Below are 25,095 nucleotides of genomic sequence, written 5' to 3' on the forward strand. Positions count from 1 at the left end.
TTATTTATTATAATACAATCAAAATGAAAGAAAAAATATTTCTAATTTCATCACGTTTATTTTTAAAAAAATTGTAGAAATACCAATGGTAGCATCAGTAATAGTATCTATATGACTGTGCCTGTTTGGTAGGGTTAAAAATGGGGTGGGGAAAATGGGGAACCCGCTCCATCCCGTCCCGAATGGGGCAGATCCGCCCCGCTAATATGGGGAATGGGGTAGTGACGGAGAATGATTTCCCGCCCCACCAAAATATGGGGCAAGAATGGTATTTGTTGAATCTCCGCGGGGATTCCCCGTCCCGCCACACATATATTTAATATAAATAAATAATTATATTTAATATATTTAATATAATATATTTATTATATTTAATATTATTATTTTATAATACACAAAACTATAATTTTACAATGTATAACATGTCTATTTGATTTCTATTATATTTAGTTTTTTGCTTTAAATATACATGTCTCGTATATTTTTATGAAATTCTGAAGAAAAAATTACTAAATTTAGTGTAATATTATAACAGCGGGGCGGGACGGGGCGGGGCGAAATTATATTAAATCCCCGGTGGGGCGGGGATGGGGATTAAAAATAAATCCCCACGAGGAATGGGCGGGGACGGGGCAAGAAAAATATATATGGGGCGGGGCTGGGAAATGAAGTCCCCGCCCCGAACCCGCCCCATTTTTAACCCTACTGTTTGGCAACCGGAAGCGACTTCTGCTTTTGGCTTCTGCTTTTCTTGACCCGTTTGTGTAAAGAAGTAGAACCACTTTTAAGAAGCTCTAGCTTTTCTCTCACAGCTTCTGCTTCCTTTCCAAACACTTTATTAACTTATTTACTTCTCACTTCTACTCACTTCTTTATTTTAAGCAAAGAATCACTTTTTTTAAGCTTGGCCAAACGGCTCCTATATCTGTAAAGCTACAGTAATAAAGTGATGACTACTATTTTAATAAAAAAATAATTCCAAAAAGGTAGTCGATAAGACGATAGCGATTGGATAAATTTATTTATTTCTTCATTTTCGTTTAATCTTATTTTGAGAAACAATCATATAAAGACATTTTATTTATTGGTTTAATCTTGAGAACTGCTTGACCAGGTAGAGAGTCGAAGTGTAAACTGTAGTCCTCTAGGGTTTAGCCATCGCCATTTTCGCCGGCCGGAACACACACAGACCCTCTCTAGCTTCCGGCGATCTGCTTTTTAATCGGTACGCTCGTCACTCAATTTCTTGCATCTCCACACATACTTACACTTGTATGTATATTAATTGTTCATAATCTCGTATATTCTCGTACGTTTGGCATTTTAATAGAATGGGCGATACTTGTTGGAGGAAGTCAACAATTAATGTTCTTCGCTGCTTCAGATATATATTGTTGATGTTTTTTATTGTAAAAATTAAATATTGGTACTCCTAAAAACTCAAATTTTCAAGTGATACTTCGAGGTTTGGGTTGATTAGTTTAGAAAATGATTTGTCGGTGTATAGTTGGTTAATTGTTTAATTAAGGGTTGCCTATTGCCTATTTGACAGTTAGCCATGTAGATTCCGAGAAACGATTTACCAGACAGTGTATTGTCACACCATTTGGATTTATTGTTTAGAAGTTATAACAGAAAGCTATAGATTTTCCTGCACTGACATATTTGAGGATTTGTCATTTTGACATTTTAATGGTGTTGTGGCATTATTACTTATTAGTACACATCTTAATTTTGTTTACATTTTTGTGAAACTAACAGACAAGTAATCAAGTCTAGGTTTGTTTATTAAAACCAATAAACGAATTAGAAGATCCCTTTTTATTCCTCAAAATTGGCACATTAATTCGGACAAAAAGCTTCACGCTTTTCTTGGTTCAGTTGAAAGAACAGATACATGGGATATTTTCTTAACTATAGAATAATTCAGAGAAATTCAGATAACTAAGAAGTCAGAAAGTTAAAATTTCCTGAAATACTAGGTTAGCTAAAATTGTTCTGATACAGGTATTTTATAGTTGTCTTGGACATTAGTTGCAGAAATTCCCTAAAATAATAGAACTTTCCTTCATTTCCTTGATCCTTGTAAAACTAGTTGAGTAGTTTTGTAGTCTGAAGTTTGAGTGTCTGCCTCGTCTTTGGATAGCTGGTCAAATGTTATTCCTGAGTTCTATCTCTTACTATTTTAATATTCATATATGGTGTAAAAATCTGCTGGGATTCGGGATTCCTTGATGGCTAGAAAGGCTTTTATCGGACCAAATTTCCCTGGGTTTATAGATGTAATGCTTACCTTTATGTCAAACTCTGCTAGGATCTCTTACTCGAGAACAGCGTGCTTCACAGCCGCGTGCTTCACAGCCAAAGAGCTTAACTGATACAATGATCTGCTTTAGCTATATATGTCAGATAATTGTTTCAGATATTTGTGGTAACTATATCTCACTTGACAGACAAGTGTCTTAGCTGCATTTGAGGTTATTTATCCCTTTTACATGAAATGTTACACCAAAAGGTTCTTTGTACAATTTCTCTCGTGAGCATTCTACAAGGAAGTTGAAATTGCTAGTGAAATGTCTGAAGGAGTTGATATGTGGTTAGTGTTGGTATCTTCTTGCAAGCTTGAAATCATCACTTTACATAAGCCCAATTATTAATTTGCAGGGATTTTTGGTCATGGCGCTGAACTGCATGAAATCATTACGAAGCATTACCATCAGAAGTGAGGTGATTGGGGTCCTAGGCTGTAGAACATATGCTGCTGGTAAAGCAAAGAAGGGAGCAAAAGCAGGCGGAGCTGCAGATGCTCCAAAGAAGTCACTTCTCACCAAAGAGTTGAAATCCACTACAGTTGTTGGCGCGAATATTCTCAAGGAAGGAGGAGACCCTAAGGTTTTGGCAGACTCTGAGTATCCTGATTGGTTGTGGCACCTTCTCGATAAACGTCCTGCACTAAGTGAGCTACGAAGAAAAAGCACAGAAACTCTCCCATATGATGACCTCAAACGTTTTGTTAAGCTGGACAACCGAGCAAGGATAAAGGAAAACAACTCACTCAAAGCCAAGAATTAATTGAAAATCTGGAAAAGATCAAATGCTTTCTGGTGGTTGTTCCGATCCCTGCAAATCCAAGCCTTCGTAATTGACTTATACGTGCTTTTAAATTTGGTTCGTGAAGTAGACCCTATATGTTAGCATATTTTGGCTGTAATTCCTTTTGTTTTTTCTGCCAATTCACCTCCTGCAGGTCCTGCTTACTGAGGTAATAACTGGATTTTACATTTTATTGTTGATTACTGGTGGCAAGGCAGGGAAAGTTGATTTTTACTTGTTTCTGCAAGTTTCTAAGGGGTGAAAATAAAACTAAATTCGTCTATATGGATATTACTACAATTTAGAGCCTCTTGGTGTTATCTTTTCAAATATTCAGGGGTTCAATTAATGTACTTGAGAACCCTGTTATCCTGTACAAATGAAGTTGTTCTACCAACAACCGGAAATAAAGATACATGTGAAAAATCATACCTACCGGGAGATGTATTGTCAATATAAATAGACAGTAGCAATGAATGGAAGAGGGCGAGCCATCAATTGTGTTCCCCCAGTCCCCTCCTTCTGATCCCAGTTGAGCATACAAAGTTTATTACAAAGCAATACTGTATATCATGACCCTTAAGTACTCTTATGGCAGACCACCTTTTAATTTTTTCTACCTGTGTACAACATAAAATGCCGAATTTCTTTTTTGTTGATAAATTGTGTAATACTTGTCTATGTAAAACTATTTAATTAGTTTGGGTGCAAAAATTGCTCACACCACCTTCAGTGGATACCTAAGTGAAGGAAATGACTTGATAAAACTCCATGAGCTCTCATGAAGAAACCAGTGATAGTTTTGTTGTTAATGAGACCCACATTTACACTTACACTAATGTGTGTGTTTGATTAATATGATGCTCAGACTCGACAAGATTGTTAAACTAAATCATTACCGATCTGGTAGACATTTATCAGGTCGACTTATCTGGAAAAAGACTGATCAAAACTTGAGAATTGTTCGACGGAGGTCCACCGATTCGACTCGACTTTAAGTAAATTGAAAAATGCGAGAGTGAAGTCCGGGGAGATGGGATGGGATGTGAAAATGAAATGGCATGCATAATTATTAACAAGGCAAGTAAAGCAGGTGGTTATGGTCCTTATGGAAGACCACTTTGCAGAATACATCTCTCTTTATTCATTACTTTTGTAAAGTTATGAGATCCTACGGACCTCTTCTCACATGGTCTTGCCCACCTCCGTTCCCCAGCTTCCATTAATATCCACAAATTTATATATCAGGGGATTTAAATATATGTGCGATTTGATTTTAGTTGTTGACCATAAATTCTTAGCTATAATAGTGGTCATTGAAAGGATGTGCAACCTCAGTTGATTGGCCATTAACAATTTTGCCATGAACTGAAATTATAATCTCCAATACATACACCCAATTCTCGGAATACGCAAAAAAATTGAGCATAATTTAGAAAATAGAATGAATTAGTATCGTATATAAGAGTTTAAAAAGTACGTTAATATTCTTAATGGCAAAGCGTTGATGGATCGTGTACATTCATCTCGTGTAGTATTGTGTTTTGTATAGTTGAGTATTTGACACGAAAACAATTTAAGTTGTGTATATGAAATTGATTGAAAAACATTACAAGAATCAAACACAATACGAAATTTTTCTGACATATATGTAGCATAACGTGAAATATAAACGAACACGGGAGTATTGTTGGAAAATGTTATCGTTATGTAGATTTCGAGTCACATAATTGAATAACGATTGTTTTGTGCGCACAACGAGTGACGCTCGGAGCGCGTTCTCTTCCGAGAGATCTTTTTAAAGCATTTTAACTAACTCAAAATGACTAAGAGATGAATGAGATAATAGTATCCAAAGTTGATTTCTTAGGCCAACTCCAATCATAGATTCAAATTTGTATCACCAAATGATCCAAATTTAGGGCGAGATCCAAATCCTATTCCAACCACGTGATCCAAATTCATCCATCCTTATAATATTCATATATTTTGATTTTAAATATTTTAGAAAATGATTAACTAATTTCATCATTAATCTAATAATACAATTAACGACTAGACAAAGATAAAATATTACAAAATAATTCGAAAAAGTTAAAAAGGTACATAAAAATAAATTAAAAGTATTAAAATATTATATTAAAATACTGATTCCCAGAATTAGTATATTTTTTCCACAAATGCTCAATTAGTGTATTTCGAAATTTAAGATGATCAATATTTATATTTGATTTTTCTGTAGCTATTGATAAATTATTGGAATTTTAATTTATAATTAAGCGTTGTTTTAATTATATTCTATTCTTAATTAATTTATCTTTAATATTATTAACAAAATCATCAAATAATAAAAAAAAAATATTTTAATGTTACAAAGATTTGGATCAGTGAATAGTAGTGATCCAAATTTGGACCAGTACTATTCACTGATCCAAATTTGGATCACGTTTTAGGGTCTGTTTGGGAGTGCTGTTAAAAATTGCTGTGCTGTCACAAAAAGTGCTGGTAAAATAAGTGCTGTTGTAGAAATCAGATAACTGTTTGGTAATTTTTTGATATTACTTATTTTGAGTTATAATATTTAAAAAAATAATGTTTTTGGTGAGGTTTTATAATGAAATCTATAACAGCATTCTGCAAAAGCTGAAAAGCAGCTTTTTCCAAAAGCATGGGAGGACCTGCTTTTTCTAACAACAGCTTTTCAGAAAAGCTGCTTTTCGATTTACCAAACAGTTTTTCACCTGCTTTTCAGCAAAAAGCTGCTGTTGCTGTCTGCAACAGCAACCCCAAACAGTACCTTAGTCCATGGTTGGAGTGGTTTAAGGCAGAACTGCCTCAAATTTGGATTTTTGGATCACGGTTGGAGATGCCTTTAGAAGTAGAAAATTGAGGAATGTGTTAGAAATCCCACGTTGATATTGCAAAGGAGAATACTTGATTTTATATATAAAAACACTTATGGAGCATGTATTACCAATGTAATGCTCCAACACCCACGTGCGCACGCAGGATTTGCAAATCACGGGGCCCGAATAATCTCAGACTAGTTTTGCTGAATTTTATTTTTCATTAGGCTTGGGCTCAATTAAATTGACGGAAATTAATTCTGAGTTGATTTTGAATTAATTGTTTGATTTAAATTAATTTGTTTTTTATTACGAATTTAATTTGTAACTATCTCGATTAATTAAAACGTTTAATTAATTAAGAGAGGTAGCGCATAAGTCTACCGCGTCTCTATATATATGACATTATAGAGTTATTAAGGTTATTGAAAAATACAGCCTCACATCAAAACCCTACTCTTCTTGTCTCTTCTCATCTTCTTCTTTTCTGTCAGCGATAGTTTTTCCGTTTTATCCTAAAAGCCTTCGTCACATATACGATGAGGAAACGAATACACTTTAAGAAGATAGTTTCGCACTGGGCTCAAATTTATTTATATCATTCATTGAATCCGTCTACTTTCGTTCTTATACACACACAAACACATATATTATTTTGCACATATTAGAGAACAAGTATTAGTATATGAGAAAAACTCGACAAGTACATAAAATTTAGAAGATAAAAGGTATAATATTCATTTTAAATTTAAATTTAGACGCTTATGATTATTTGTTGAGAGTAAAGCTGATGTGTGAATAAATTGATACTCTATAAATCTGAGATTCATGGACATTGTTTAGTTGCCTCAATTTGGCGCCAACTTGGGCGGTTTGTGAGTACGTGGAAAGGTGAATACAGAGGACAGGTAAAGTGCTCCATTGAATTTCGCATGCGCCCTGTCACATACGAAACCATCAATTTTTAGCGATATTCATCTTTCAAAAACAATTTACAATTGATGTATTGACCATTCTATACTCTCTTTCCTCATTTTGAAGGGACACTTCACAACTTTAAATCTTAGTAATAAATCAACGGTTTGTCTAGTGTGTGCCCATGACCACATGCTAAGCGCGGAAATTTTTGTATTTGAGAGATTTTGATTGGTGTGGTTGGTGTATTTGCAAGGGGGTCCATCATTATCAAGAGAGAGGAGCCAATCAAAATAATTTAAGCACAAAATTTTCCGCGCTTAGCATGTGCCCATGGGCACACCATAGAAAAACCGATAAACTAATACTCCCTCCATCTCAAATTAGATGACCCCGTTGACTTTGGGCACACAGTTTACTTTCGAAATTTATTTTTTCTTTTATAAATGAAAATTTCATATTTTAATTTTTATTTGCAAAAATAAAATTTTAAAAATAAGTCATGTAGCTATGCGGTCAATGAACCTTAAATTGTGTGCCCAAAGTCAACGGGGTCATCTAATTTGGATGAAGGGAGTATTAAGCAAACATATGTTTATTAAGAGCATCTCCAACCAAACAAACTCCTTAGCTAAAAAATGAGTTGTCATTCTAAATATAAAAAATTTAGCCAATTTGTTGAAAAAATCATACTCCAACCACATGAAGTTGTTGTCTATAATTTTAGCCAACCTCCTATGGATGACTATATTTGTTGAACTTCTACAGGTCTGTAAAAAATCTGTAGGATGATTGCACATCATTTATTACCATATTAAACTGATATATTCTATTTTAACAAATTAAAGTATCAATAACATTCTATTTTTAAATTATAACCAACCAATATAGCCTACCATTGAGGTACAATGTCTTACAGGTTCAACAAATTTTACATAATGTCTTACAGGGTTCAATTTAGCCAACGATTATAGCTAACGGCATTGGAGATGATTTTACTCGAGCTGTGAGGGTTCCCTATTAGAAAGAAATAGTATATGCAAAATTTAATTTTAGTTCTTATTTTAGCACTGAACTTATTATAAACTAATTTTCCCAAATAACTAAATGATTTGTACGAATATAGTAATATAAAAACGCAACAAATTAAGAAAATAAAAATCTCCATATAGTAGCCTAGATAAATAGGAAAAAAAAATTGAAATTGCCGCTCATTTTAACAAAAAAGTAAAAAATTGCCGCTTCTTGTTTTGTTTTTCTCAACTTGGTCCATGGAATCCTTCGATAAATTCAACTGAAAGAAACTGATAAGAATCTGACACACTCCATTATTTATATGATACACACACACACACTTACAAATGCATGTATATGTATGTATTCTCTGCACTCTAGTTCTACTTCTTCTCAAATAATATAATAATAATATAATTTTTGCTAACCTTTCTTTCTCATTTACTTGTAGGGAATGTTTTGCTTTATGGAGTTTCATTCTTGAGCTTAATTTCTTTTTGTTTCTTGCTTGTTAATTATTTCTCAGGCCCCCCTTTTGCCTTTAAATCAGATATTTGATCTTCTTGTCTCTTCATCTTTATCAGGTACTAATCTTTATTTATTTCTCGTGCGTTTTTGTTAATAATTGTTTTATTTTGCTTTGTCAGGGTTTTATTGTGTTGCACTGCTCATTTAACTTGTTGTTAGCAGCTTTAATTTTGTCATTATTGTCATAATTACTACAACTCAGAATGTTTTGACTCACCTTTGCCATGATAATTAATTGTTAGTTTTCACATGCTGTTCTTCTCTGCAAAATCTGACCTTTCTTTGTTGCTTGAATCTTTGTTTATCTCATTTTATTGTTTATTTTATTGTTTACTATCTCATATCTGCTGCCTTGGTTTTTCAATTTTAATGAATTGATATTTTTCTTGGTTGGTTGCTGACTACAAGAGAATTCTTGATGATGGCCTTGTTGGGTTATTAGTTTTTCTGACTGAATTGTTTAGGCTGATTCTGCCCCAAAAATTGTGTTTTTGTAGAATACTAGTTGGCCTTTAGGTTTGTTGTATCTGAGATGCCTTCTACGGATTTTCCCCTGCGTTGGGAGAGCACGGGAGACCATTGGTGGTATGCTTCTCCGATTGACTGGGCAGCTGCAAATGGTCATTATGATTTGGTCAGAGAACTTCTACGAATGGACGGCAATCATCTTATCCAGCTTGCATCTCTTCGTAGGATCCGTCGCCTTGAGAGTGTCTGGGATGACGATGAGCATTTTGATGATGTTGCAAAGAATCGCTCTCAGGTTGCGTACAAACTTTTGTTAGAGTGTGAATCTAAGAGAGGGAAAGATTCTCTTATTCGAGGTGGCTATGGTGGATGGCTTTTATATACAGCTGCCTCAGCTGGGGATTTGGATTTTATTCAAGAACTGCTTAAAAGAGATCCACTTCTTGTTTTTGGCGAAGGAGAGTATGGTGTTACTGATATATTATATGCTGCAGCCAGGAGTAAGAGTTCTGAGGTTTTTAGGCTGCTTATTGATTATGCTCTTTTGCCTCGGTTTTCTGAGGGTTATAAGAAAGAGGATGAGGAAGATACTAAGGAGATGCCTTCTGCTTATAAGAGGGAGATGATGAATAGAGCTATTCACGCTGCTGCTAGAGGAGGTAATCTGATAATATTGAAGGAGCTTCTTGGCGATTGCTGTGATGCACTGGCTTTCAGAGATGTTCAAGGTTCAACTATATTACATGCAGCTGCTGGCCGGGGGCAGGTTGAGGTGAGACTCTAATTGTAACTTGAGTTTTTGTCTGCATAGTTTTGATCAGTTCACTTCATATACACAGTTTTCTGCCTCTGTTTCTGATCTCTTTAATTAGTGATCCTTTCTAAAATATTCAAATTTTCTCATTAGATACAGTAATACTATTTTTCCTGATATCGCTGATCCTGGATCTATGTATCAAATAAAGTTAGAGGCCTCATGTCACTATTTGATATGTGCAGTTGATAAAGTATCTTCTTTATGCTATTAATCTTAATGTGAAGTGGCGAACCAATATAGATACTTTAATAGAATGTGATGACCCTAATAGCACCCTATGTATCAGTTTGTCTGTGACCACCTGCCTTTTGGTTGTTAATAAAGATACAATTTGAGATAGAGAAGTGGAGAACAAGGGTCAAAAACTTTTTCTTTTGAATATGGAATTAGGATCTTTAGTTTTGTATAATCAAATTATAATTCTTTCTGTAGTATGATGTCTTAGATTGCTTCGATAGGGATTGACTTTTAGTGGATAGTTTTCTATATCCTACAATCTGATGCAAGTATAAATTGGCTTATATCTGCAGTTCCAGTAAATCTAGTTATTGCAAAATAATTCTCACGTAGAAAATTGCCATTAGATATCTGCAGCATAAGTTGATACTTAGGTATTAAGACCTGGTCAAATAACCTCTGGGTTGATCATTTGAGAGGAAGATACATTTCTGTTTTAAGTTTATGTAAAGCTGCTTAAGTATATTTTTCTCATCACAATTGTTCTAAAAACAGGTAGTAAAAGATCTTGTAGCATCTTTTGATATCATTGATTGCTCAGACAATCATGGGAACACAGCTTTGCATGTGGCTGCTTACAGAGGTCAATCAGCAGCGGTTGAGGCTTTAATGCTTGCATCTCCATCCACAATGTATTCAAGAAATAATAATGGGGAAACTTTCCTACATATGGCTGTTACTGGGTTCCAGACCTCCATCTTCCGGAGAGTGGACCAGCAAATTGTGCTTATGAAACAACTCGTTTCTGGAAATGTTTTCAACATTGAGGAAATCATTAATGCCAAAAATAATGATGGGAGAACTGCTCTTCATGTGGCCATTATTGGGAACATTCATACTGATTTAGTGGAATTGCTTATGAGTGTCAGCTCGATTGATATCAATGTCTGTGATAATAATGGCATGACTCCACTCGACCTCCTCAAGCAACGGCCACATTCTGCATCATCAGAATTACTGACTACCCAATTGATTTCTGCTGGAGGGGTCTTCAGTTGTCAAGATTATTCAGCAAGGAGAATTATGGCTTCCCATATAAGGATGAGAAGTGCAGGTATTAGTCCAGGAACTTCGTTTAAAATCCCCGACTCAGAATTATTCTCACACATGGGCATCAGGGAACGAGACACTAGAATCAAATCTGATGGTATTACTAGTGCAAGGTTGAGCACTGATCAAGAAGAAATGAGAAAAGTTGACTTTGTTATGGAGAATCATGGCCCAAAAAAGTATGCTAAGCAAAGTTCTGTGAGTGATACAGCTTTACGCTTGAAACGCCTCTTTGGTTGGCCCAAGATTAAGAAAAAGAAACCTGAGATTCTGCAGAAAAAGATTGATGAAATTTCCCTGAGCAGCTCTGAGGAAATTCCCATTTCACTTCGACAGAGATATTCACAACGTTCATCACTAGCCAACAACAAAAGAACGATTTCAGTTAGTAACAATGTCCAGAGTCCAATTGCTAAAAAGAAATTTGCTTTTGGACTGGTACAAGGAGTTGTGCATTCTATGCCACATTCAAATGCCAAACATCGGTCATGTTCCAGTTCATTATCAAAATCATCACTTTCTTCACATAGTTCATTAGATAAGCAAAAAGACATCATTGTGGAGAATAACATGGCAGAGGAATCTTGTTGTGCTCCAACAGTTGATGCTGGGTCAAATGTTCCAGCTCGTGGCAACACGAAATTGATGAAACGAATATGTTTTGGTGCTTCGGGCAGCCAGAAGCAACACGAGATTCATGAGAGATCATTTTCTTCAATCACCAGCTAGAAACAAAGGAGAGAAGACCTGCTTACAAGCGTTCAGTGTCACAGGTTATGTAGGTCTGCAAGATATGCTTTCATTTGCATTTTTAGTTTGTCTAACATGTCGAGGATATGGAATTTTAATGCGAAGTTTGTAGTTTGTTGCTTTTCCTAGGAATGGATACAATTTTCACGCATCATTTCAGAACAGGAGCAGTTATAAATTGTTTGGTTTAACATGAGAAGAAGATGGACGCATATTAACTACTCCAACAAGTCAACTGAGTTAAAATTCATGTCAATTAATTTCAGCAGAACTCGTACAATTTTTCTATATTACAGTTACTTGTCCTGACTTGCCTATCCAGTCCATATACCGAGCCAGTATTTCTTCTCAGCGATCAACTGGCTGGGTATATGGACTAGCAATCTCACTTCTTTATAAGAGTCTGAGTATATTTGAGGGTAAATTAGTTTGTTAAGAGTAGAGTTATGCTGTATATAAACAGAACTGCACATGTATTCTGATGAAGTTGTTCATGTTGCTCTCTAGTTTACACATTTCTACAGCTTGCCACAATTTGAGCAGCACACCCTAATTAAGTAGATATTTCCAGATCAAATTTTAGGGAATGGGGGGAATCTGCTCTTTCCCTCATGTTCACCGGAAATTTCCATGTTTAGCAACATGTATATCAACAGGCACTTTCCCGACAAGCACATATTGTAGCCTTGTTCGTAATCTCTAGCTTTTATTATCAGTTTCTTTAAAAAGCACAGTTACTAAGTAAGCATCAACATCGTTTTTGGCCCTAGACAATCCAATTTAAAGACCAGACAATTTTATTCATGGAAACAACAAAGCCTTGTTCCGGCTAGGAGACATAAGTGGAAAGACATGTATTTCAGCACCTTTTCATTGATAGCCAATTCCATTAAAAAGGGGTGCTGGTTGACATGACAGAAATTCTGCATGAACTCAAAACCCCGGTAGCCAGCAGCGGCGGACAAAAGAACTTGTACAATTAGTGAAGGATCGGTACTGACTTCATTACCTGCACCAATTGACCACAGAAGTAAACAGTTAAGCACCTTAAATTTCAAATTCTTCAGTTTGCTAATAGGATCATCTGGCCGAACAACTATGTCTTCGACAGTGTAATCACTAGAGAATGGATAGAATCTGTTTATGACCTTTGATAGCGATCTTTTCAAGTGCTTGCATCTTAAACTACTACTGGCATCTTTCTGCAGCTACTGTGATTCTCACTAGAGTACTATTGAATCACAGGGACGCTCATCTCACTAGACTATAGTCTCGAAGGGTCGAGGGAGTAGAACTATATGGTGACGGTGTTATAAGTTATAAGCTCTCTTGATAGGTTTTCAACTTCGTCTTGCTCCTTAAGTGAGTACTTCTTTCTACTGCAATATGTTATCTCCAGGATGTGCAAAATCTCAACAAATCAATAATTAAATGAATCTATCAGGATCTGAGCGATGATTAATGTCTATTTATTAATACAAAAATCAAAATATATCCAATAAAAACCAACCATGTAAGAGTGAACAAGCAACAGTTATATTATTGTATAAATCTTGAATTGTGATCATTGTTGGAACTATTCAAGCTTTCAAGTGCTGAATTCCATGATGTTCAAATCCTGTTCGAATTTACGCATATCATTTGCACTCAGATTGACCCATGCTTCAATCCCTTCTCCATATTGGTCGCTGAAAAGGTACACATTGTTTCCCAGGGGACTGTTGATGCCACTGATCCACACAGGTTTTGCCAGGCCAAAATCAGCTTCATAATATGGAAACTTGCACCAGTCAGTGAACACAAGGTTACTAGAAATCTCAGGCTCTGCAAGAGCTTTTGTCAACACATCAAAGCCATCACTTATTATCATTTCCCCTCCCACTGAGAGTATCCTTTTACAGTTCTCCACTTCTCCCCGGACAGCTCGAGTAACCAGATCAACAATACTATCAAGTTCAACACCTCCTTCGCTTGCCACTATAGGAGCCGTCGATACTAAGAACAGATTTCCATATTGATTTTTATGAATAGGCGGATCCGTTTTTTCCCTCATGTTCACTGTTTGAATGACTAGAAATTCTTTAGAGTTTCCAGGATCAGCAACAACATGTATATCTATGATCGCTTTCCCTATTATTCCAATCACAGATTGTACCCTTGACGGCAACCTCTCACTTGATTTGTCCAGTCTAGCCATTTCACGGATTCTTGAGATGGAGTTTTGTTTGAAGGAGAAAACCTTTGTGACAATCTTATGATATTCAAAGTTTTCTTTAGCCACGGGCATTCCCAGTGGACGACAAGACAATTTTTTCCCAGGAAACAATGAAGCTGAGGTCCAGGAGCTAACTGGAAAGTCATGACATTCATCAAAGCTCTCTGATAATAGTTGCTTTGCAGTAATAGCCCATTCTTTAACAAATGTGCTGCTGGTTGACATGTCAGCAACTCTGTGTGAAGTCAGAATCCCAATGGCCCATCCGCCGCATGCAAAAGCACAGACTTGTACAGCTAACAGAGGATCAGTGACTCCATCAACTGCACCAATTGGACGCGGAAGTAAGCAATTAAGCAGCTCCATCTTCAAATTCTTAGTTTGGCCAATGAAATCATCGAGACTGACATCAACTTTAGCTTCCACAAATTCAGCACCTTGATCACTGCAATCAACCTTGAAACTTTCTTTGATGTATCTTCCAGCATAAGGATAGAATCTGGTTAAGACTTTCGACAGAGACCTTTTCAAGTGCTGGCATCTTGAACTACTACTGAGATTATCATTGTAGTAGTATAAAATGGTGGGAAGATTCATTGGTGGCAATAGCTCATCTATCAATGATAGAGTATAGTCCCTAAGGCTCTGCGGTGTAGAATGATATGGTTTTATCAACTCCCTGGATAGCACTTCAAATTTCATCTTGCTCTTCAAGTGAGTATATTGCTCTCTACTACAATATGCTGTAACGTATCCCCGGAATGTGCCAAATTTATATCTGTCATTAGGATTTGTAATGCACAATAATTACTATAAAAAATAAATTAAGCAAGCACAATAGTACTATTTTAAAATTCTTGTTTGCAGGAGTGAACAACAATGCCGGTATACACATAGACCGACTCAATGATGATTTTTGTGCAATAATATTTCCATGGAAGAATATGCTCGAAAGAAAGATAAAGGATTGAGGAAGTTACATAATTTTTAATGTGTCAGATTTTTATATATGCAGGAAAGAGAATGAGGATATCGAAAGACAGGCATATTAGCAAGCAAATTTGTTCTGGAGGAGACCAAGAATCTGCCGAACTATCTGCAACAGTCTGAGTATTAAAAACAGACTCCTTAACATCATAATTTGATACCATCTATTTAACTTATGATCCAATCCGATTCCCCCCTATTCCGAGGCTGATACATATTTAATGCTTTAAAATTGTCCAGTTTGTATGTCTCCGCCTTGAAAGCCTGCAGATAGTTAACTTTTCCTCGAGGTCATGTTTGCTTGAAGAGATTACAGTAGTTTTAAGAGATTCTATTATTACCAAGTGATTTTCAAGCCAACATGCCTTATTCACCAGCTGAGTTCAGGAGAACTTAAGGGGGTTCAAGAACACATGCCTTGGTTTATATTGAGGAATCATAGTTTCTGGAGCTCAGAGTCTTCCTCTTGGTTGGTTTTTTGACAGAAGAGGCAACAAATATAATATTGGCAGGAGCATGTTATTTATTCATCATAATATTATTTTTATAGATTGAATATTTAACAAACTTGTATGAATTGTCACCAATCCCATATTTTAATTTCGTTTACACACCTTAAAAGATACATTCTAAATTTTCCTAGATATGTATGTCAAGAAGACTAAACCCTTCTTACATAGTTTCATCCCGGATCCATAACAAATAGAAAATAGTCAAATACAATTGACCATGATCTACTTGCATTATGGATTTAAAGTTCACTGATGCAGATAACAAAAACTTTAGAATATATTATCCCAAGCGAGATCTAGGCAATCTGGCCATGGGCATGATTGCTACTGCGTCCGTTGACCTAGACTCAACAGATTCATCCAATTATAGTGTGTTAACATATGTTATCATAGATATGTCTGCCTCGTCAACAGCTTGTCTAGGGATGCGCATTCTCCTATCTGCCCGACCCAGATCGGATTTTGATTTGGATCCGGGTCCTTGACAATCGCTTTCTATAATAATCCATCTGTGATTTTTTATCGTTGAAAGACACGATATGTGATTTTTTATGTAAATACAGGGGCTAAGTCATTTATACACACATCCTAGGATTTTCATCTTTCCGCTAAAAAAAGCACTGAAAGTTCGTTGTCAGAAAATGATTGTGAGGGACCATCCCCTTTTATTTTACATTGACAAATTGTAAGGGTCAGGAAGCATAGATAGTTGCAGGAGCTCAGAGTCTTACCCCAGCACATTCATCTTCTCCAATTGCATATAACTTCGCTCACATTTTTATTCTTTGACAACTAATTATATGGTTTATTAGATGATGAACAATACAAATAGCAAGATAAAAACTTGTAAACAAAGAAATCACATTGTGATAAAATGACTAGTGTAAAAATCCAAGACCTTTCATTTAGTAACAAACTGAGGACATACAACTTAGGGAAAGAGTCCCTGAATCTTCATATCTTCATATTGTGATCACTGGTGGAACAACTCCACAGTTGATAGATCTGCAAGCTTTCAAGTGCTATATTCCACAATGCTTGAATCCTGTTCAAACTTAAGCATGTCACTTGAGGTCAAATTCACCCAAGCTTCATACCCTTCTCCAAATTTGTCGCCTAAAAGGAAGACGCAATTTGGCCCGGGAAGGTTGACAATACTGATCCACACAGGTTTTCCCAAGCCAAAATCTGCTTCATAAAACGGAAACTTGCTCCAGTCAGAAAATGAAAGGGCACCAATTTTAGGCTTTGCAAGTGTACTTGTCACCTCATGAAAGCCTTCGCTTATCATCATTGGCCCTTCGGGTGATAGTATCATTTTACATTTCTCCACTCCTCTTTTGACAGTCTGCGTAAGCAGATCTACAATACTATGAAGTTCCACTCCTGCTTCGCCTGCCACAATTTGATTAGTCGTTAATAAGTACAGATTACCACAATGATTTTTTGAAATGGAAGGTTCGGTTCTTTCCCTCAGGTTTACTGGTTCAATAGCCAGGAATTCCTTAGTATAAGCTGCATTTATATCAATAATCGATTTCCCTATCACTCCAAACACGGACTGTACCCTTGTTGGCAGGCTCTCGCTTGAGTTCTCCACTCTGATTTTTCCACAAAATTTTGAGATCGCGGAGTTGTCAAAGGAAAACACCTTAGTAGCAATCTGATGATCGCTGACATCTTGTTTTTCCCTTGACATTTGAAATGTAATTCCAGACACTTTCTTTCCAGGAAACAAAGAGGCCGAATCCCAAACAGGGGACATGACTGGTAACTTATTCCCATCAGAGCCCTCTAGTAGTCGCTTCGCCTCAATAGCCCATTCGTTAATTAACGTGCAGGCAGTCGCCATGTCAGCAATTTTGTGCGAGGTCATCGATCCAATTGCCCATCCGCCGCACGCAAAGGAAGTAACTTGCACAGCAAGCAAAGGATCACTTGCTTCACCGCTTGCACCAATAGCACAAGGAATCAAATGATTAAGCACCTCAGTCTTCAGATTCTTCCCCTGGCCAAGAAGTTCATCAAGCCTAACGTCGACGATAGCTTCCACAAATTCGACACCCTGGTCACTACAATCAACCATGAAACTATCTTTCATGTACCTTCCAGCAAATGGATAGAATCTGGTCAAGACCTTAGACAGAGACATTTTCAAGTCCTCGCATCTTGAACCGCTTGTTGCAGGATCATGAGCATAATATAAAATTATCGGAACATACATGACAGGGGATAGCTCATCTACTAATGAAAGACTATATTCCCGGAGGCTCAGTGGAGTAGAGGTATATGGTCTTATGAGCTCTCTGGAAAGGACTTGAACTTTCATCTTGCTCTGTGAGTGAGTATTGTTTCTTAGTACAATGTTTAAGGTAGCTCCTCATCTGCTAGATTTATGGGAGATTGGTGGTTAAGAGAATTTATTATATGATTGTGTAGTATGCTAATCTGATTGACTTGTTCAGGAGATAGTTATTTTAAATAAAGTTGCTTAATTTCTTTCTTGTCAGGAGACTTTAATACGAGATATGACTGGTTAACGGATTGTATTAATTTTCTAGATTTTTGGTCCAATTATTCATGCCATGATTGACTTTTTAATATATAATAAATGAGTAACAAATTCATTCAATTATATTTTTCAACTAAATATTCTTTGTGATTTAAAAATTAAAATGGTAACACTTGCTCTTACTGTTACGGCCCCTGTATAACTTAAACTTAAAGTACCGCTCTACATGAACAAGTTGTATATAAAAGAAATCTTATTGTAATTCCTGGTGGAAAGAGTCCGTGGATCTTCATATAACTGGTGAAACAACTCTAAGCTTGATAGATTTGCAATATTTCAAGTGCTATATTCCATGATGCTCGAGTCCTGTTCAAACTTAAGCATATCACTGGAATTCAATGTCACCCAAGCTTCAATTCCTTCTCCATATTTGTCGCTATAAAGGTTCACATTATTCGCCACTGACGAATTAACACTACTCACCCAAACAGGTTTCCCTGACCCAAAATCGGCTTCATAAAATGGAAACTTGCACCAGTCTGAAAAATCAAGGGCCGCCACTTTAGGCTTTGCAAGAATTCTTCTCAACTCATGAAAGCCATCACTTACCGACATTTGCCCTTCAACTGATAGTATCATTTTACATTTCTCCACTTCTCTTTTGACAGTCTGCGTAAGCAGATTGACAATACTATGAAGTTCCACTCCTGCTCCCCCTGCCGCGACTTGAGTAGTGGATAATAAGTAAAAATTTCCGCATTGATTTTTAGAAATAGGCGGAATGGTTCTTTCCCTCATGTTCACCGGCTGAATCACCAAATATTCCTTAGTATAAGCAGCATTTATAGCAATGATGGACTTCCCTATTATTCCAAACACAGATTGTACCCTTGTTGGTAAGCTCTCCCTAGAGCTGTCCAGTCTAGCTTTTTCACGGACTCTTGAGATTGCACGGTTCTTAAAGGAAAACACCTTTGTAACAATCTCATGATCCTCAGAATTTTCCTTTTCTGTAGACGATCCTAATGGAAGACCGGACATTTTTTTCCCAGGAAAAAACGAAGCAGAATTCCACATAGGGGACATGATTGGAAAGTTATCTTCAGTAAAGCCCTCTAGTATTCGTTTTGCAGCAATAGCCCATTCGTTGATAAATGTACAGGTCGTGGACATGTCAGCAATTTTGTGTGAGGTCATCAATCCGATTGCCCATCCACCGCAGGCAAAACAGCTTACTTGGACGGCTAGCAGAGGATCAGTTACGTGACCACTTGCACCAATTGCACGAGGAATCAGATGATTAAGCATCTCAACCTTCAAATCCTTGCCTCGGCCAACAAGATCATCGAGCCTAACGTCAACCATAGCTTCCACAAACTCAGCACCTTGGTCACTACAGTCAACCATGAAACTATCTTTCATGTATCTTCCAGCAAATGGATAGAATCTAGCTAAGACCTTGGACAGAGACCTTTTTAACTGCTCGCATCTTGAACTAGTACTGTGAAGATCATCAGCGTAATATAAAATGGTGGGAACATTCACTAGAGGGGCTAGCTCATCTATTAATGAGATACTGTATTCCCTAAGGCTCCGCGGAGTAGAAGTGTATGGTTTTATTAGCTCTCTGGACAGGACCTCAACTTTCATCTTGCTGACTGAGTTGTATAGTTTCCCAGTACAATGTGTAAGGTAGCTCGGGATGTGCTAAATGTATAAGAGATCAGTGATCAATAGAAATTAATGATTCTCGCCTTTTCTTTCAGTGGCTAGCTTCCTTTCCTGAGTGGTGATTTGCTTTAACTTCTTTTTCTTCAAATTTTAAGTGGAATCCCTTTTCCACCAAAGTTGGTTGTTACTTAGTGGTAGGGATGAGAAAAAACTAACATTTTCCAAAACGACGTGACAAGGATATGCAAAAACTAACATTTTCAAAAACGATGCTCGAAGGATTCTGTTTCTCGGGTGGAAACTTAAAGATAATGTGGGGATTTGAACCCCTTCCATCCAAGGACATGACAGTTGAATCGACATTGCAGTTCGCTTGGATGGAATGAAATATGAAGAACATGATGAAATGAGTACTCTAAACTGGGAGTGATTGCACAAAATGTTTATAATTTTAACTTCTTCAATCATTTCATTACCAACTATTTGAGCTAACAGTCTAACTCACATGTTTCGGGAGGAATGCTCATTCTACTTGTTATCATCTTACAATTTTTGTCATACAAAATTTGGACTCGATCATATGTAGTCACTATTTTCTTATACCTTCTTCTTTCTTCATAAATTTCTTTATAAATTTAAGTGAACCCGACCTAATAATAACAGTTCTTACTTGCCGTGATTAACACAAGTCTCTTCTACCATTTCAAGGATAGTAGTTGTTAATGTAACTGGGGTCTGCATGGCCGGCAAATTTTTCATGAACAAATAGAGTTTTGTCTTTGGGGGCAAAAATATTGTTTTCATCATCGGAGCATCCCGAAATCCAAATTCTGTTGGATGTTCTAAGATTTAATTATTTGTTCCTCTTCCTCTCTGTAACAAAAATTTGTTTCTATCACGAGAAAAAATGAGAGGCAAATATACTTGTGAAAGAAAAGAGACTTACTAAACAGAACCATCAATTTCTGTGAGATTGATCATCGTAACTCATATCAGTGGCAGTAGCAAACAGCTATGGTGAGCGAAATTGTATTGCTATCTAGGTTTAGCTATGGACGATCTTCATATTCTTCGTTTGGCCAACGTAATCATTGAGCCTGACATAGACTACTGCTTCCACATATTCAGCACCTGGTCACGACAATGAACAATGAACCTTTCCAACATGGGGATAGAATCTGGTTACGAATTTCGACAGAGGCCTTTTCAAGTGCTGCCATTTTCGACTCCTTGATTGGAATGGCGGGGAAGATTCTTTGGTAGTACTAGCTTTAAACCCGTGCAAAGCACGGGCGGCTTACGGCTATATAATTTTAAACTAATTATTAATTATTATATAATAGTAATATATATTAATGATAGTAAATTTATTTTTTTTATTTTTTAAATAATTATAAATTATATTTATAAGAATAATGGTGGAGTTTTTATCTTGTAGTATATCAAACTGTTTAGAGATGTAAGACTATGAGAACTCTACGTGTAGCAGACTTTTAGTTACAAAGTGGATGACCAAACCAACATGACCAAATTATTAATTATTATATAATAATAATATATATTAATGATAGTAAATTTATTTTTTTATATTAACTAATTATAAATTATATTTATAAGAATAATGATGGAGTTTTTATCTTGTAGTATATCAAACTGTTTAGAGATGTAAGATTATGAGAACTCTACGTGTAGCAGACTTTTAGTTATAAAGTGAATGACCAAACCAACATGACCAAGCCAAAATTTTGTACGACAACAAATTATACTCATGTTGGCTTATTATAATATAGTACTAGCCTTTAACCCGTGCAAAGCACGGGCGCGTATATAATTCTTAAATTATTAATTATTAATTATAATTTAAATCGTAACGATATTTTATTAGTATTTTAGTATTAATGAATTGAATTCTAATTAAATTATATTAACCAACTGATTATATCTTCTAACGGAAATTTAGCTTTCATAATTTATTATCTATCTATAAATATTTTTCTGATATTAATATGTGACAGTTTATTATTCAATTAATTTTAAATCAAAATTTTCATATATCATATATCTTCATATGTTATGTAATGGTTCATATTTGTAATGAAATATAACATGTTAGAGTTAAATTTCGAGTAGAATACGTTATAATTAAAAAGTAGCGTTTTCAATTATTTATATGTATTTTAGACAAAAGATATTCAAAATTGTATATTTATAATTAGTTATACATCTATTTATAAGTATTTTTTAATATTAATATATGTTATTAACAATAGTTTCACCTTTTTTCAACTAATTATAAATTATATTTAAAAGATATTAATATACATCAGGAGTGTTTTTAGTATATGAAACTGTTTAATAGATATCTACATGTTGCAGACTTTTAGTTTTAGAGGAGTGTACCAAACCAAAATTTTGTACGACTACAAATTATACCCATGTTGGCTTTTTATAGTATAGTATAGTATAGACAGTATAGATATTATAGTCCTTAACAGGGACGGAACTAGAAAAATTTTCCGAGGGTGCGAAATTTTACCCAAAAAATTTTAAGAACAAAATACTACAAAATTATGAGTTTTGGGTGGATTAAATACTACAAATTATGAGTTTTGGGGGACTAAATACTACAGATTATGAGTTTTGGGGGCTAAATATTACAAATTATAAATTTAATCATATAAATTGATTATATATAAGGGCTTGGGGAAGGTTTTAGGGGGGGTCCAAGGCCACCCCATACCCCCTTCCTCCGTCCCTGGTCTTTAAGGCTCAGTGGAGTAGAATGATATGGTGTTATGAACTTTAACTGTCATTTAACCAACTTAAATGACACTTATTTTGTGTCGAATCTTTTAAATGATATATGGACACTTAAACCACATATGAGCTTCTTTCTTCTTCTTTGTTTTATATAAAAAGACCACATTTGAGCTGAAATTATAATGTAAATTAAAAAAATAGAAAAGAGAAAAAGAAGAGAAAAAGAAGAGAAAAAAGAGATAAGCAGAGAACATCCGTAATGCAATGTTCTTTACACTTTTAATTTAATCTCAAGTATAATTGTTAGTTCTTATTAAGATATTTGATTAATATTACTCCCTCCGTTTCAAATTAGATGTCCACTTTAAAAAAATTACACAGTTTAAGAAAAGTGGTTGTTCACAAATTAATTGCATTAAATGAGCATAATATATGGTGTGAGATTGATCTAATAAATATAAATAAGAGTTATGTGGAGGAGAATTGACTTAGGAAATATGATTTTGCATTAAAAGTTGAATTGGACAAGTAATTTGAAACAAAAATTTTTCTTGAAAGTGGACATGTAAATTGAAACGGAGGGAGTATTATATATGACGTGTCTCTTTACTCGTAATGCGACTTCCAGCACTTCATACCCCGAGTCAAAGGAAATCTTCCCTTGCATATAAATTCGAATACTTTGTTATTCTTTTGAAAACTTATAATTTGACTTTTTTTGATAAATTACATAGATGGATAATAACTTGTAATTAAAGAAATCATATTGTGATCGCGGGTGCAAAAATCCACGACAGTCCATTTATGCTGTGTTTGGTTGGGGAGAATGAAATAAAATGAGTAAAAATACTTGAAACTAATAGAGATTAGGAAAAAAGTTTTGGAAAAAATTTGAGGAAGTGCAAATTGCTATGATGAGATTTGAGAAAAAATGAAGGATGAGAGAGAATGGAGCATTCCATCTCAAATTGAAGGTGTGATATCTAGCATATGATGTAAGGAATGGAATTGAGGAAAAAAATGAAATTTCTTAAAAATTGTCCATAAAATAGTTCATTTTTCATGTCATTCTTTCCGGAATCATTCACCCAACCAAACACAACATTAGTGAACATAGAACGCAGGAAAAGAGTTCAGAATGCTTCATACTGTGATCACTGGGGAACAAATCTAAAGACAACAAATTTACAAGCTTTCAAGTGCTATATTCCATGATGCTTGAATCCTGTTCAAACTTAAGCATGTCATCTATGTTCAAATTCACCCAAGCTTCAATCCCTTTTCCAAATTTGTCGCTGAAGAGGTAGATATTATTTGCCACCGGAACATTCACACAACTGACCCAAACAGGTTTTCCCCAGCCAAAATCGGCCTCATATACCGGAAACTTGCACCAGTCAGAAAATCCGAGGACACCAATGTTAGGCTTCGCAAGTATTTTTGTCATCTCATAAAAGCCATTGCTTATCGACATTTGCCCTTCAACGGATAGTATCATTTTACATTTCTCCACTTCTCTTTTGACAGTCTGCATAAGCAGATCGACAGTACTATGAAGTTCCACTCCTGCTTCGCCTGCCACGATTTGAGTAGAGGTTGTTAAGTAAAGATTTCCACATTGATTTTTAGAAATGGGCGGAATGGTTCTTCCCCTCATGTTCACCGCTTGAATGGCCCAAAATTCCTTAAACCGCGCAGCATTCATATCAATGATCGATTTCCCTATCATTCCAAACACCGACTGTACCCTGGTCGGTAACCTCTCACCAGAGTTGTCCAGTAGTCTAGCTTTCTCACGGATTCTTGAGATTGCACGACCGTCAAAGGAAAACACCTTCGTAACAATTTTATGATCCTCAACATTTTCTTTTTCCCTAGACAATCCAAACGGAAAACCGGACATTTTTCTCCCAGGAAACAACGAAGCAGAACTCCAAACAGGGGACTTATCTGGAAAGCAATCTCCATCAAAGCCCTCTACTAGTCGTTTTGCTTCGATAGCCCATTCATTAACGAATGCACTGGTGGTTGACATGTCCGCAATCCTGTGCGAGGTCATCAATCCAATTGCCCATCCACCACATACAAAAGAATTCACTTGCACAGCTAGCAAAGGATCGGTGGCCTCATCGCCTGCACCAATAGGACGCGGAATCAAATAATTAAGCAGCTCAGTCTTCAAATTCTTCCCTCGGCCAACAAGATCATCGAGCCTGACGTCAACCATAGCTTCCACAAATTCAGCACCTTGATCACTACAATCAACCTTGAAACTATCTTTCATGTATCTTCCAGCAAATGGATAGAATCTAGCTAAGACCTTGGACATAGACCTCTTCAGCTGCTCGCATTTTGAACTACTACTGCGGAGATCATCAGCATAATACAAAATAGTTGGAACATTCATTACGGGGGCCAACTCATCTATCAGTGATATTCTATAATCCCGAAGGCTCAACGGAGTAGAAGTATATGGCTTGATGAGCTCTCTGGAAACGACTTCAACTTTCAACATCTTGGTCTTTGAGTATTCTGCTCTAGGACAATACACTCGTATAAGGTAGCTCGTGAATGGGATTGAACTTATTTTCTAACAAATAGGCAAATACTGATTGAAATAATTAATGCCAAATTGTTTATCAGAATATAGTTAACAATATAATCCTTGACTAAGCCAATCTTGTCCACAAGCTGTTCGTATGGTTGTATATATTAGTACC

The 25,095-nt window shown here is 35.8% G+C and overlaps 6 protein-coding genes across 7 annotated transcripts; 2 read left to right on the forward strand and 4 right to left on the reverse strand.

Moving 5' to 3' along the window:
* Positions 1-1,087: 1,087 nt before the first annotated feature.
* LOC108211219 (large ribosomal subunit protein mL54) lies at positions 1,088-3,247 on the forward strand. The gene is made up of 2 exons (XM_017382758.2): positions 1,088-1,225; positions 2,665-3,247. Exon 2 carries the CDS (start codon positions 2,677-2,679, stop codon positions 3,070-3,072), a length of 396 nt encoding a protein of 131 aa, XP_017238247.1. The 5' UTR covers positions 1,088-1,225; positions 2,665-2,676; the 3' UTR covers positions 3,073-3,247.
* Positions 3,248-8,167: 4,920 nt separating this feature from the next.
* On the forward strand, positions 8,168-11,869 carry LOC108215423 (uncharacterized). Of its 2 annotated transcripts, XM_064089238.1 has the most exons (4): positions 8,168-8,227; positions 8,395-8,452; positions 8,894-9,636; positions 10,414-11,869. In XM_064089238.1, the coding sequence occupies exons 3-4, from the start codon at positions 8,929-8,931 to the stop codon at positions 11,695-11,697; spliced, it is 1,992 nt and encodes a 663-aa protein (XP_063945308.1). In that variant the 5' UTR covers positions 8,168-8,227; positions 8,395-8,452; positions 8,894-8,928; the 3' UTR covers positions 11,698-11,869. The 2 variants fall into 2 exon arrangements, with proteins under 2 accessions (XP_063945308.1, XP_017243413.1); XM_017387924.2 differs by lacking the exon at positions 8,168-8,227 and having other exon boundaries at positions 8,236-8,452.
* Positions 11,870-13,297: 1,428 nt separating this feature from the next.
* Positions 13,298-14,826, reverse strand: LOC108212603 (pelargonidin 3-O-(6-caffeoylglucoside) 5-O-(6-O-malonylglucoside) 4'''-malonyltransferase). Its single transcript, XM_017384327.2, has one exon. The coding sequence runs from the start codon at positions 14,633-14,635 to the stop codon at positions 13,307-13,309; it is 1,329 nt and encodes a 442-aa protein (XP_017239816.2). The 5' UTR covers positions 14,636-14,826; the 3' UTR covers positions 13,298-13,306.
* A 1,488-nt stretch (positions 14,827-16,314) lies between these two features.
* On the reverse strand, positions 16,315-17,922 carry LOC108213247 (pelargonidin 3-O-(6-caffeoylglucoside) 5-O-(6-O-malonylglucoside) 4'''-malonyltransferase). The gene has a single exon (XM_017385019.2). The coding sequence runs from the start codon at positions 17,759-17,761 to the stop codon at positions 16,448-16,450; it is 1,314 nt and encodes a 437-aa protein (XP_017240508.1). The 5' UTR covers positions 17,762-17,922; the 3' UTR covers positions 16,315-16,447.
* Positions 17,923-18,082: 160 nt separating this feature from the next.
* On the reverse strand, positions 18,083-19,736 carry LOC108213352 (pelargonidin 3-O-(6-caffeoylglucoside) 5-O-(6-O-malonylglucoside) 4'''-malonyltransferase). Its single transcript, XM_017385139.2, has one exon. The coding sequence runs from the start codon at positions 19,592-19,594 to the stop codon at positions 18,281-18,283; it is 1,314 nt and encodes a 437-aa protein (XP_017240628.1). The 5' UTR covers positions 19,595-19,736; the 3' UTR covers positions 18,083-18,280.
* Positions 19,737-23,528: 3,792 nt separating this feature from the next.
* LOC108212606 (pelargonidin 3-O-(6-caffeoylglucoside) 5-O-(6-O-malonylglucoside) 4'''-malonyltransferase) lies at positions 23,529-25,002 on the reverse strand. Its single transcript, XM_017384329.2, has one exon. The coding sequence runs from the start codon at positions 24,888-24,890 to the stop codon at positions 23,571-23,573; it is 1,320 nt and encodes a 439-aa protein (XP_017239818.1). The 5' UTR covers positions 24,891-25,002; the 3' UTR covers positions 23,529-23,570.
* Positions 25,003-25,095: the final 93 nt, after the last annotated feature.

The sequence above is a fragment of the Daucus carota genome, chromosome 3 (assembly GCF_001625215.2).
Source record: "Daucus carota subsp. sativus chromosome 3, DH1 v3.0, whole genome shotgun sequence".
In the NCBI taxonomy this organism is placed as follows: domain Eukaryota; kingdom Viridiplantae; phylum Streptophyta; class Magnoliopsida; order Apiales; family Apiaceae; genus Daucus; species Daucus carota.